General features: G+C 28.0%; 1 protein-coding gene across 1 annotated transcript in view; it reads right to left on the reverse strand.

Annotated features, from left to right (window-relative positions):
• Window positions 1-4,451: 4,451 nt before the first annotated feature.
• Window positions 4,452-13,528, reverse strand: part of LOC145842025 (dynein axonemal heavy chain 5-like) — a 29,708-nt gene continuing 20,631 nt past the window's right edge. The window contains exons 49-66 of the mRNA XM_082949372.1: window positions 13,276-13,489; window positions 12,935-13,038; window positions 12,622-12,756; window positions 12,195-12,350; window positions 11,506-11,751; window positions 10,952-11,247; window positions 10,629-10,819; window positions 10,451-10,572; window positions 10,099-10,248; window positions 9,541-9,786; window positions 8,385-8,604; window positions 8,042-8,281; window positions 7,568-7,737; window positions 6,319-6,618; window positions 5,970-6,101; window positions 5,541-5,693; window positions 4,775-5,009; window positions 4,452-4,609 (exon numbers count right to left, since the gene is read on the reverse strand). Coding sequence (XP_082805498.1) covers window positions 4,452-4,609; window positions 4,775-5,009; window positions 5,541-5,693; window positions 5,970-6,101; window positions 6,319-6,618; window positions 7,568-7,737; window positions 8,042-8,281; window positions 8,385-8,604; window positions 9,541-9,786; window positions 10,099-10,248; window positions 10,451-10,572; window positions 10,629-10,819; window positions 10,952-11,247; window positions 11,506-11,751; window positions 12,195-12,350; window positions 12,622-12,756; window positions 12,935-13,038; window positions 13,276-13,489 — 3,468 coding nt within the window. The remainder of the gene's footprint in view (window positions 4,610-4,774; window positions 5,010-5,540; window positions 5,694-5,969; window positions 6,102-6,318; window positions 6,619-7,567; window positions 7,738-8,041; window positions 8,282-8,384; window positions 8,605-9,540; window positions 9,787-10,098; window positions 10,249-10,450; window positions 10,573-10,628; window positions 10,820-10,951; window positions 11,248-11,505; window positions 11,752-12,194; window positions 12,351-12,621; window positions 12,757-12,934; window positions 13,039-13,275; window positions 13,490-13,528) is intronic.

The raw sequence follows: 13,528 nt of genomic DNA on the forward strand, positions 1-13,528 counted from the left end.
GACATATTAACGTATATTTTTTCTATTATTACTGCTTTTTCATATAGTTATATGAAAGTTTAAATTGTTATTGAATTATTTAAGTTATGTGTTTTAATTTTTGTATGGTTTGTGTTTATTGTTAGCTATGTCTAAGTTACGCCAAAAAATTAGCATGTAGTATAATATCTTATAATATCAATAGTTATTAAAATTCGGTGTCTTTAAATGTATTAATTGTTTTCATTCTCTTTTTTTTAAGACCTAGTTATATCTTTGTAAAATTATGTCAAGGCTGTTAGCCCTAAACAAATTATTTCTTTATTGTTCTATACAGCTTTGACTTTGTTTAGTGCGTATAGTCCTATGAGTTCACATAGCTCCGATCTGAAAAGAAAGTCAAAGGGAACGTCAAACTGTTTTTCTTTGGTTTTTTTAAATCAATACTTTTTTATTATACATTAGTAAGGTTTTGCCTAGTTTTTAATCAGTTTTATATCTTTGTGTTCCATTGCAGTATAAATTTTATCAAAATTTGTTGCTCGATTTAGCTGAACTTCATTTATGCTTCGATAAAAACTTACTATGTAAAAATTTACGAAGCATTTTTATAAATTAAATGAGTTTTAGAACTTTAAAAAAGTTTAGTCATATTCTCATTAAAACAAATTTAAGCTTAAAATAATAACCACCAAAGCATCGATTGAAAATTAACAGCTCTTCATTAACTCAACCTAAATGTTTAGTTTAGATCTAAACTACTATAAATTTAACTTTAATATAACCAAAATTTGTAAATAGATGTTTTAATTTTTACACTCAATCTTTCCTGTTTTTGTTTTATTTGGTGATAAAGTTATTTGTACCAATTTAATCTACAAACTTATCGGAAGAATTTTAGGTACTTACGCTTTAAACTTCTAGAAGCTTTCAAAAAGCACTGAAAATTTAAGAAGTTATAATATTTTTCACAACGTTCAATTAAAAACTAAGTTAAAGGAAGCTTGTATCAACAAAGTAATTTTTCTTCAATTTATATATGAAAAAGAGACAGTTTTGCTGATTTCAAAAATAGTGTTACTTTTGCCCTTCTCAAGCTGTATTCATCAGAAGACTTTTTTTCTAGAGCATCTTTAGAAGTTAACTGTATTTTTTTTGGATCATTTATCATTAGATTAACTTATAAAATTGCCATCAGCAGATGTTGGTATAATTTTTAAGATGTTTTATTTTGAACACATTTCAGTCGCAAAATCTTAATATATCCTTATTATATATAAACCCTTAATGTTACATTTAACCAAATATGTGCACATTTCTTCTACAAAACAAACATAAAATTTGAAAAGCTTTAAAGTTTACAATCTTGCTGCTTGGCCGCAGCTTCTGTCTTGTTATTAAAAAACAAATAATTTAAAACAATATTTTCATACTTTATTCTCACAGATTAATACAAACAAATTTTATATAAATTACAAACAACAAACAAACAAAATTTATATATTGTTATAAACAACAAACAGTGTTTACAACAATCTGTGAGAACAAAATATAATTCGTCTTCTAAAGATACTTAAGTTGAGAACTTTAATATTGCTTAGTTTAAATCAAATTAAAATAACAACACAAATGTTTTTTTATAACGTAAAATGTGTGTAAAACATTAAGATAAATTCTAAAGGAATTTAAATCTATTTTCTTTAACTAAATATAAGTTAAATTTAAATAAGTTTTATAGTTTTAATGATAAAACTAATATTTTAATTAAAAAAGTAAGCTTCTAGCTGCTTTTCAGAACCTTAAACAAGACATTCATCGTAAATATTTTATGTTTTTGTTCGAAAATTTTTAAACTTAAGTAAATCTGATTTATAAACAACTTATCCAACTTTTATTAAGATATAAGCTGAAAGTTTTGTCAATACATTTTTATGAACCTTGATTATTTCTTTTTTAAATTTGTTTTAACCTACTTTGCACAACTTTTTTAGTAGTTTATGACATTATTTGTTTTTATAAATAAGAAAAATTGTTGGTAGTAACTTTAAGCAGTTAAGTAATAACTTTATTCCGTAAAAAAACATTAAATTAAGGTTAAGAAAAAATTTATAATAATGTTTAACATTTTATTTAAGGAATAAAAAAATTTAATAAACATTATTTTTTATTTACTACAAATACAGTTCTTCAATCGATCGTTATTTATCTCGTTGTGAAACAAATTTAAATTTACCAACAGTTAAAAGTTCAAATTAAAAACTGACGTATCTTTTGGAATTTGACTAGTTAAAATTTTTTTTATATATTCATTTCTGTTAAAAATTAAAATTAATTGTATTAAATATCAACAAAACTAATTTTGTTGCAATGGTGATGAAAAGAAAAAAAAAAGAGTTACTTAACTATTTAATAAAATTTTGTTTGTTTTAGTATACTTGCTTTCTTACTTAGTTTTAAATATTAAAACAACCAATTTGTACACCTTAAAAAAGAAGTTTAACTTTTGTGATGTGCACTTCTTGGAAACAGCTGAAACTAAATGTTTTAAATAAACAAAATTTTTGTGTCATGATAAATTTATTCTTTGTGAGAACCTGTTTTTAAAAGAAAGCCCTTACTAATTTGCTTTATATTTTCAATTAAAAATACTAGTATTAGTAAGTATACTAAAGTTTTACACTATTTTTGAACTTGAAGTCACATAACTATTAAACTTAAACTACACTTGTTTTTACTGTAAAAACAAACTTATTTGTGGCTTATTTATATTACTTTATACTGCAATTAAAGATCGTTTAATGTTACTGTAGATTCCCGCCAGTGTACAAGTACATGTGTTTTTAGCGACGAGTTCTTTTTCGTGTTCAATAAACAATTTAATATGGTATATATATTTTTAATATTTTTAAGCTTTGATTCTTAAGTTTTTTTTTGAAAATTGATGATGTCATTTCAACTAAAAGACCACAACAGCAATATAGTGACATTTCAAAACTTTATTCAGACTGGCATTGGTTATGAACTTACTTTACTTTTAATCTATAATGATAATTTTGTCACAAAGGTTTATATTAACAGCAATTTAAATTTATTTGCAGACTTCAAAAATATAATTAAACAATTTGATAATATCTTATTTTTCAACTATCTGTAAGCTAAGTGTACTAACGGATAAAGAATTAAATCTGTTCTTACAACTATCATTTTCTATATATTGGTACTGCAAATCCAGTTATTGAACTTAAAAAAAACTTATACACTAAAATTCCTTCAACAAACGTATTTAAAACCCTATGAATTTAGGAGAACTGCTCAGTCACCACCCGCGATAAATTCTTATCCGCGCACAATTCCTACCTGATTAAATTCAAGAACCGTGGATAAGGGTTAGGGGTAAAGGTGACAGCAAAAAAAAAAATTCAAAAAAAAAATGGGTGTGTATTGTAAGTATACCGGAATTTAGATTTATGAAAATAAGTATTTTTTTAAGTACTTATGAATCAAATAATGCTTTTTTCTGTTAGCTGCTGAGTATTTTGATGTTTATCTAAAATGTATTCTAGCTATTAAAATCTACAATCTAAGATTAATTTACTCAGTTGAAGAAAAATTGCATTCTACCAGGAGCGTTGGGTGGAGCGGATGCTATACCTAAAATAAAGCTTATATTATAGTATAATAAAACAGTTAAAATTATTTTTTCCTTAAAAATTTGTTTTACAAACGACTTTTATAAACTGCAGCATTTTTATCTTGCTAAATCAGTTTAAAAAATCAAATTAAAGGTTTTTTAAACACTTTCAAATATTCCTCACCCCCCAACAAACATATTACGACATATATTCGACACTGTGTCCTACTGTTTACTTAAAACGATTTTTTCATAACACTCTTTTTAAATTAATAATAAAAATTTTTGAAACAAATTCGTTTTTTTTTTCTTTGTTTATGGATATAATCTAAGAAAAATTTAGCGCATTATTATATATGTCGATAAAAAGAAAGTTTTAAGATCATTGACCGGTATTGATTACAAAGTACAAATTATTATTTCTATAGTAAACGTACAAAAATTTTACGTTAATAAAAACTTAAACTAGTTAAAATTAATTAATTAATACTTCTAGAAGTTATTTAAATGTGGTTGTTAAATTGGTCGAAATTATGACTAATTGTTTGCTTTATCATTAGATTAAGTATAACTGACAAAATTTTTAGAACGATCGAATTTTTGTGTTTTATATGTATTCTTCGTTAGGTTTTAAAAAAATCTCAAAGTAAAAGATAACCACGATTGGTTTAAAACTAAAATTTATTGATTGCCATGATGATAAAAAAAAAACGATTTGAATAAAACATAATACTGTTAAAAACTACTTAAAAACACTTATAAAAAGTAAAACACAGTTAAGAAAGTTTATAAAAACAGTGATAATACCTTGAGGTTTATAATAATTTGTTTTATTCAAAATTTACTTAATATTACAAAGTAAAGCAACACCCCTTAGCACCCAATTGTCCGGAGACACTGAAGTTTTTAAGTCAACTGCTGCGATATAGTTCAAGTCGGTTCTTGATGGCTTCTTATAGATTGGACAGCTGTATGTGTTTTTGTTTTCTTGTTTTCCACCTAAACAACGACATTGTTTATAATACCAGTTCATTGAGGGTTTAGTGTGCAGATTTATTATATATATAAGCAAAATAATGTTGTTTAAGTCTTAAGTTAGCTAAATGTATCAAGTCAAGCGAAACGAAAAACTATTACTAGTTTCTACAAATTCAAAAAATTAACCAGTTTGAACCGCATCGATGAGTATGACGGGCATTTGCTCGAACAAAACCTTGCTCTTGCTCTCAATCAGCTTCTGATTGGTTTTGCTCCACCCCGCTCCTTCCAAGTACAAACCGTGCACGTACACTCCCTCTTCGGGTGCCACCGGAACGTCATCCGACGTCATAAAGCGAGTGACTTCGTTGTGAAGTTGCACGCTGTCGAGAGCCCATCCTTTGTGCGCTCTTGTGACTTCCTGTTTAAGTTAATGGTAGTATGAACTTTTAGTGTTTTATAAAGAGAAATAACTTTTAGGTTTAAAAAAAACACATATATAAATATTATTATACAACAATACTAACAACGCTGCCTACTTGTTAATTGTTTAAAATAACTAATTAATTACTATGGTTCGTTGTTTACGTCGGTTTTTTTTTTAATTTTCACAATCTTTGTTATGTTTTATTTATTTCTAAGGTAAAATGAATTTAGTTGAAGTCAGTCTTTTTTAACTTTACAATGGTTTAAATTTATTTGAATAGTTTTATGCTGTTTAAATATTAAACTTAAAACATATTAAGTGTTAGTTAAGCCCTTTAAAGTCATAAAAACGACTTAAAACAAAAAATAGTTATCAACTAATTTTGAAGTTATAAAAAACTTTGAAGCTATTAAATGACACTAATTTTTACTAAATTTGAAGTAGTGTTAGGTAAAACGTGACTTAGTTATAGTTTAGTTTATCAATATTTTTTTAAAGCTTAAAGTCAGTGTAGACTTGTAAAACCTGTTTCATTGCAGTAAGGAATCCTTGTGGGTTAAAGAAACCAGTCATCCAGAAACATTTTGGTTGTCCACTAAAGCACCATGTATGGAACTGGGTGTGTCTATCAAGCAGTTCAGTAAACCAAAAACCTAAGGTTGAAGATGGCCAAGATATCTGTTTAGTTATTTTTTTGTTAATTTCTAAGCATTAAACCTCTTCTGGCAAACTAAATGAACTAGTTAAGTAAGTACAAATTAGTACTTTCACAAGTTTAATTTTTTCTTAATTAAAATATTGAAACTAAAATAATTTATAAGACTTTATAATTACATATAAGTGTAAAAATATAAATTTAAAATTAATTGTTTTTAATAAGTTAAATTAATACTAATAATTTTTCAAGAACGTCTAAACTTTAAATATAGCTTTAAATAAAATTATCCTTCTTACCTTAAGCCACTGATTAGGTATTCTTGCATCATACATGGAGTCCAAAGCATCTCTTAGATTTTCATTCATTATTATTGTACCTTCTATTGCCAGTTTTAAATCAATAAGTGTTGATGAAACTAGCTTGATTACCTAAAGTAGCCAAATACTTAATTTAATTGCTATTTCATACTTGTTTTGAAAAAAAAACGGATTAAGAAAAACTAAAAAGAATTCTTAGTTTGAGTAAATAAATTCAGCTTAAGATATTCCTGAATATACTTATTTAGTACTGAACATAGCTTTAGTTAGAACATATTATTTTAGAAATATTAAGATACAATTAAACTCTTAAAGCAGTACAACCAACCCTCTGCATCCTGTCAATTTCCTGCCTCAAAAATATGTTCATCGGCTTTAGCGCTCCCATCGCCTTCAGCCTCTCCTTCACCTCGTAAGGCACAAACATCTTGGGGAGTTTCCCTAACATGTCCTCCGCCATCTTGTACACGACGTCCTCCCTCGTCTCTCCGCCGCTCCCCTGGCTGCTGTCCTTCGGCTGCACCGACAGGATGGTGTCGAGGATGGACTTGGCGTTGTTCGTCTGGTAAGTTATGTCGGCGTTGGGGTGGAGGCCGAACACTTCGGGAGTGTCGTTGATCGATAAGGTCTGTGAAAGTTATTGTTGATTAGTTTTTCAGTAGTTTAATAGGTGTATACTTTTTGTTTAAATAATGGTTAACTTTACACCGATAAGTAAATATGTTTTTCATCACAACTTAAAGTGATTTACGGTCACCTCTCGCGAATCTACGCACTTGTTTGGTTACGCACTCTCGTTTAGTTACGCATTTTAGAATTCTAAAAGGTAAAAAAAAAATGGAAAAATCCTTGATATTGTTAATTTATTATATGTATTGGGTTATAATTCAAAATGCTGACTCAGTTTTATATTTGTTTAAACTTTGCCAAATTATGTTCGTTGACGGTTGATAAACATTTAAACGTGCCTCAGTGTACCATAAGTCTTAATAATAAAAAAAAATTCAACTTTTAAAGAAACATGATTGACTAACAATAACAAAAGTAAACAACACAATAAAAAATTATCTAATGATACAGTTCAAAATAAGTTTTCCAGAAAAATGTGGCAATGATGTTAAATAAAAACATGCATACACTTTACTAATTTCATCTTACTCTAGCAAAACAAGGTTAGTCTTAGGTGGGCAGGGAAAAAGAAAAAAAAAACTGTTTACACCTATAGACAATTTTTAATAATTTTTTTTTCAATTATATGTACTTAAAACTTGAATGAAAACTATTTTTGTAAACAAAAAAGTGGAAAAGCTGCCAAACTGAATGTAGCCAATATACTAGGTAGTTTGCTACCTCTCGTTTAGTTACGCAGTTTTTCTGTGGACGCAATGTGCATTGATTTGCAAAAGGTGACTGTAATTAGTTTTTTATGCTTAATATACGTGGTGTTATATATATAAAATAGATTCTATAAGATCAAATTACTGCTAGTTATTTTATTTTATTGAAGCTAGAACATGATTTCTATAGATTTTTGATGTATTTATAAATACATAACCTTATAAAAAGTTTTGGTTTACCTGTATGTAGTCTGAATACTGTTGCAGAGTTTTACATTGAGGAATACAATATCCACGATAAAATACGAAGTTTGGTTCAAACATAGCGGCACTAAACCAAACTTTAGCAAAAGTGTTCAAAAGCCTCTTGTCGAAATCATCTGTTACCCGGCCTCCATACTGAATTTCACCTATAAGTAAAGTTTTTTTAAATAATTTAAACAACTATTGGTAATATATAAACAACAATACCTTAACGTCGTTTGAGTTTTTTATAAATAAGAACTAAAAGTAAATAAACTTAAATTTCCTGAAAAAAAAATTATGCCTGTTGGTTTGTGTGTTGGCACAGTTTAAAAAAGCTGGCTTAAGTAAAAAATTTTCTATTTGCTATCAAAAATATATTAAATTATATTAATAAGTATAGATTTTGCAACGTGTATTGCTACTACACTAAAATTTTTAAAAGCAATAAACATGTGGTTTTAAACTGACCGATCATGTATCTGACTGTGTTCCAAGAAACACCTTTCTTAATATCCATGTCATCCAAATGGTTTACTACAAACTGCACTGTCGCATTGAAGTCTGCTTGATTGAATTCGTAAGGAATGTTCCAACCGATTGGTCCAAACTTTCTTCTTTCTTGAACAGTAGTGTGAAGAAAAGCAACAGAGTAGAGCATCGGCTTCCATTCTTTCATCGAAGATTCTTCTAACTGATCTTGAGTTATTCCTATGATAAAAACATTTTTAGCTACCAAAACTTGTATTTATTTTTATTTGAGAAGGCATCGGAATAGACTTATTGTTTTATCAAATCAGAAAATAAAACAAACCAGCGTAAGAACGTTTCAGCCCAGCTTTAAGTCCTTGTGGCGGCTCATTAGTAAACTTTATAGACATTTGCAACAAGTTGATGGGAAATTTCGGATGAACTTCAGTTGTGATCCACAGTCTAAAGGTGGGGTGAACTTCTTCGGTTTCCTGAATTGTCGTCATAAGTTCCTCAAGAAAGTCTAACGCCAAGTGGCAATTTTGCAGTAATGCCCAACCACCCTATGATAGCTCAGTTTTAGTATACGATTTATTACAAACTGTTTACATAGTCAAAGTATTGAAAACTTTTAATTTTTCACTTTTGCAGCATAATTTGAAAAAAAAAAACTTGCTTCGAATTTTAACTGGAAAAATTAAACTTAAATGTAAAAACATAAAAAACAGTTTAAGTATAAACTAAAGATTATTTTGTTTTTATACTAATTAGTGGTGCACTATACAATATATTTCACCAAAGTAATCGTTTAAAATAAAAATACTAGTCTAACCTAAATAAACAAATGAAACAAAGAAATATTAAAAATATTTGAACGAAGCTAAAAATTGGAATATAAAACTTAAAAGCCTTATTAGTTAATTAAGTTTGTACACAATAATCTTGCAAATTCAACAAAACAATTAAGTTTGTAGAAACAAATACAAACAGTAAAACATCAGCAACTGGTTAGAGAATTAAAGTTAAAAAACATTTTTCTTTGTTAATCCTAAATTTACAGTCTTTGTTAGTTTGAAGCTATGAATCTATACTAATATTTATATGAATTTTAAAGTTACATAAAACTTTTATAGAACAATAAATAGTATTTACAATAAGTTGCCGTTTTTTTACAATACGTACCATAACAGTTTTTAATGCTTTTGTATTGATAATTCAAATCGAGTAATCAAATAGCAAATTATTACTTTTTGAATTTACAAAAATAGCAATGCAAGTAGTTCGATGTTAAAAAGAAATAGGTTTTTCAAAAATATTGATAGCTAAGAAAGATAGTAACTTTCATTAAATGTATAAAACCAAGATAAGCTTAACCAATTTTACTGGACACTTTACGATGCTAATTGATTACTAAAGAATAAAGTCTTTTAACGTTTTATAAAATAAATTTCATGTAAATTAAAAAAGAGCATGTTTATCAGCTTGTTAAACAAACTAACATTAGTCATTGTGTTCTGCAACAGTTTCCTCGCGTGAATTTCCTGCCCTTGTCCCATAGAAACGTCTTTACACTCCAGCTTCTTCTTTTTCGCAAGATTGACGATTTGTGTCGTCGGATCAGATCCCATGGAAAGGAAGCAGATCATGGGGATCCTGATGCTACTTTCTCCCCACATTTCTTCCAGATCTAGCACGACTCCCTCGGCAAACTCTTCGCCCATCGTCTCCGTTATGTACTTGCGACTCTTTTGAAGATAATTTGTTGTTATTACACAAAAGCTTACTTAAACTTTAAAGAAAAAAAATTTACTTTTTAATCTTAAAAGTAGTTAAAGAAACCGTAGAAATAGAAGGTTATTAATGTCATAAGACTTTTTTAAGTAGTATTTCACAACAGTTAAAAGTAAGTTTAACACGTAAAATTAACTCTAAAACTTTAAGTATAACATCCAAAAAATTGATAGAAAATAAAACAAACAAAATTTTAATGTTCAACAATCATATAAATGTCAAACAATATAATTTAACTAAAAAAGGAAATGCAGTAAAAAAAATACCTGAACAGTGGTACGATCTGGACACCAAGACCTAATTAACAGCAGTCGGTGAAAAACTTTGAGTGAAACTTCATACCCGTCAGGAATCGGTGAGTTTTCCGGAGATTCCTTGTCGAACCAATGTTTCCATTGCTTTTCGTTGTTCGGTATCTAATATTGAGAGTTTTACAGAAAAATTAAAATAAATTTTGTTTTGTTAAATCAATAAAAACGAAATAGAGTTGTTAAATTGATAAAAAATAATTCCTTAAAAAGTTTTTTAATATACCTTAATTGTTGTTTTTCAATTTAATTTTTACTAAACTACCGTACAAATGCTCATTATACACTTTTTATTTTACAAAAACTGTACCTGTCTCAATATTTCGCTGAAGTTGTGCAGCTTGGAAAGTTCAACCAAATTAAGCCAAGTCATATCAAGAATCCACTTGCAAGGCTTCGGAGGGCACGTATTCAAATCAAGCGAAGCACCACCTTTATATTTTTAAATAAATATATTTTACTTTACAAATAAAAAAAAAATAGCTGACCTTTAATAAAAGTTAAAAACTCTTTGTGGGTTATTTCGTGGTTAGATAATTGAATTTTCAAGGTCATTAGCAGTGTGAACAGCATTTTGTGAGTCTCATAAAATCCCCTTGCAGCATACTTATAAACTTGATATGTCATCACAGTGATTATGTTTGCTATTCTTTTTGAAGTTATCGGATTTTTGTCGGCCCTGAACAAAAGTTTAAGCTTTGTTTTTCATCAAAACTTATTTTTTAATATTAAGAATTTTATATAGTATGTGATAGTTAAAATCGACACTTGAGTTTAAAAGATAAAAATTTCTAATAAAAGTTAAACTAACATGGCAAGTGAAAGATCGAAGAGTCCGAGAAACTGTTTCAGGGATGTTTGGTACATCACGTTGACCATGGACATCTCGACAATCAAGAAGTACAAAATACTTCCCCTTCCCGCCACTCCTCTGTACTCTTCCCTGGCGTTGTTTATTTGAATTTCCGTTTCCGCTGCAGTCTGTAGTTTCTGGGTCACTTCTAACGCTGTCGTCTTTGTAACCTTCAACACTCCTAACAAGCTTTCATCTTCCACCAAGCTGCCCTGCACTGATGTTAGGCGGAACAACAGGTTGTCCTCCAAATCCTAGATTTAAATAAAATTTTAAATAATTGAATTTTGATATAGTATTTTTGGCATAAGTTTAAAAGATTACATGGTATTTAAGCGATTATTTTACTTTAAACTATAAACTTAATAATCCAAAAAGAGTTTATATCTTAAATTCAAGCTAGAAAAATCTAAACAAAAAGTGTTTATTTATGTTCTGATCTTCACTTTTTATTAACGCATGTGTAATGTTCGAAAGGTTTAAAAAATTAAATAAACAAAGTTTCAACTTACCTTCATTTTTCTTTTATTTTCAGTGACGCTTGTCAGCAGATCGTTTCTTTCCTTCTCAAGTTCCTTCTTTTCAGTAAGGATCACTCTACCCAACAACTGGTCTTCCAGTCCCTTCATAGTAACTGTGAAATCAATTATTGACGTTCTTGCGCTGATTTCTGGGGTGTAGGCAGGGTTTGGGAGCTTCGTTGTCATGTACAGTTGGAATCCTGGCATGACGTCCATTTCTTTATCTCCTACATTTACCTTAAAATATGATTAGTTTAAGAAGTATTAAACTTGTACCTTTCAAACATTGCACTTGTTTGTTTTATATCTTTTATATTTATAAATGTAACATATTGGCTTGCTAATTGTTTATTATTTATAGCCGCTTTTAGGAGATATAATTTTATAACATACAACATATTCTCAGTATATCGATTAAAAATAGTTGATATTCAGTGAGTTACTTATTATTTTTCTAAATTCTAAAACCCAATGTGTTTTTTGTTAGTTTACAATAAGTTAGAGTTAAAGCTTTTCCTAATAAAAAAGATTTTTTGCCTTTAGATTTGTTAAAAACATTTATTTTTGATTGTTTTACACATATAAAATTTTTTAACTAACTTTTAAAAATATTTTGCAGCAGAAAGATAACGTAAATATTTAAACTTTAGATTATCGTTCAATAAAAGTTCATTTATTACCTTAAAGTTCTTTCCGATTTTGATGAAGTTTTTATCGAGTACATTATCTAGTGCTGGATCAAGTTCTTCTTCTACATCTTCAATAAGTAAAGGCTTACCGTTAGATAATGAGTCTTCTAAATGTTGTCTGAAGTACTTGTGATTGAGAGAAGTTAGCTGAAACAAAATTATTTACTAGATTTATTAAAAAGTGTAAATGGTAATTTTTTAACTAAGAATAAGTGTACATATTGATAATTCAAATGTTTTGTTATTTCATTTCTTAAAACTAAGTCAAAAAAACTTTTACTAATTGTAAATACTAAATAGCTTAAAAAACATTCACTCTTTTGTTATTTTTTAAACAAAAAAACTTATTACTTTAGTATAAACCATAGTAAAATATATTTCACAACTAGATTTTTTAATTTACTAGCTTTTAATTTACCTGCAGATCAGTATTAGCTTCTTTGTTTTTAATCCAAATTTTACCCTGGCCCTGGGGATCAATTAACAAAGGATATCTTGCTGATTTTGTAACAATAATTCCGTTTTGTACTGACAAATCATCGTTCGGTAAACCCTAAAAGAAAATCTAAATTATCAAGCTTAACGTAACCTAATGTACTTTTAAAAATGATTAACAAAAATTAACAAAATAAAAGTTAATTGTAAAATTTAAAAATAATTAATCTTTGTTTTTAAAATTATAATCAATTCTAACTGTTATAACAATAACTTTTAACGGATAAATAACAAACCTGTAAGTTCCATTCAGTTATAGTTGGCGTGTCAGCTAGCATGTTTATCAAGTTTAATTTGTCCGTATAAGGAATTTGTCTTGATGTCATTTCTTGTTTCCATTCTAAATGATTTATACGATAAATCAATACTAATTTTAATATTTCATTCCTACATTTTTTAAAAAAACACTAGAACCTTTTGATTTGTGTTTATGTCACAAGTTTTTAATTAAGTTTATAAATTTTGAGCAAAAATTTACCAAAAAGCTTTGTAATAAAAAAACGCTGTGAAATATTTATTAAATCAGTATCAAGATAACTAAATTTTAAACTTTTTAAAGTATACAAAAAAACAGTACCCTCTAAAAAGTTGTGTCTGAATTCTTGGTTGAAAGGACCAGCGTAACTAAGGAATGCAGTTGCCATAAGGACATCACCCACAAGCCTTGTTGTTTGAGCTGCAAATTCTTGACTTTGTGCAGTCCAGCGCAGCCTTTCACCTCCTAGATCATTGATGAGCGACTCGGCTGTCTCCATTTTGTGTTTGCACTGCTCAGCACTCATTGCTAGTTCCTATTTATAAAGAACACCAACTTTATTTTGTTCAAAAAA

This window comes from Thalia democratica, chromosome 8 (genome assembly GCF_965202585.1).
Source record: "Thalia democratica chromosome 8, ktThaDemo2.hap1.1, whole genome shotgun sequence".
NCBI lineage: Eukaryota > Metazoa > Chordata > Thaliacea > Salpida > Salpidae > Thalia > Thalia democratica.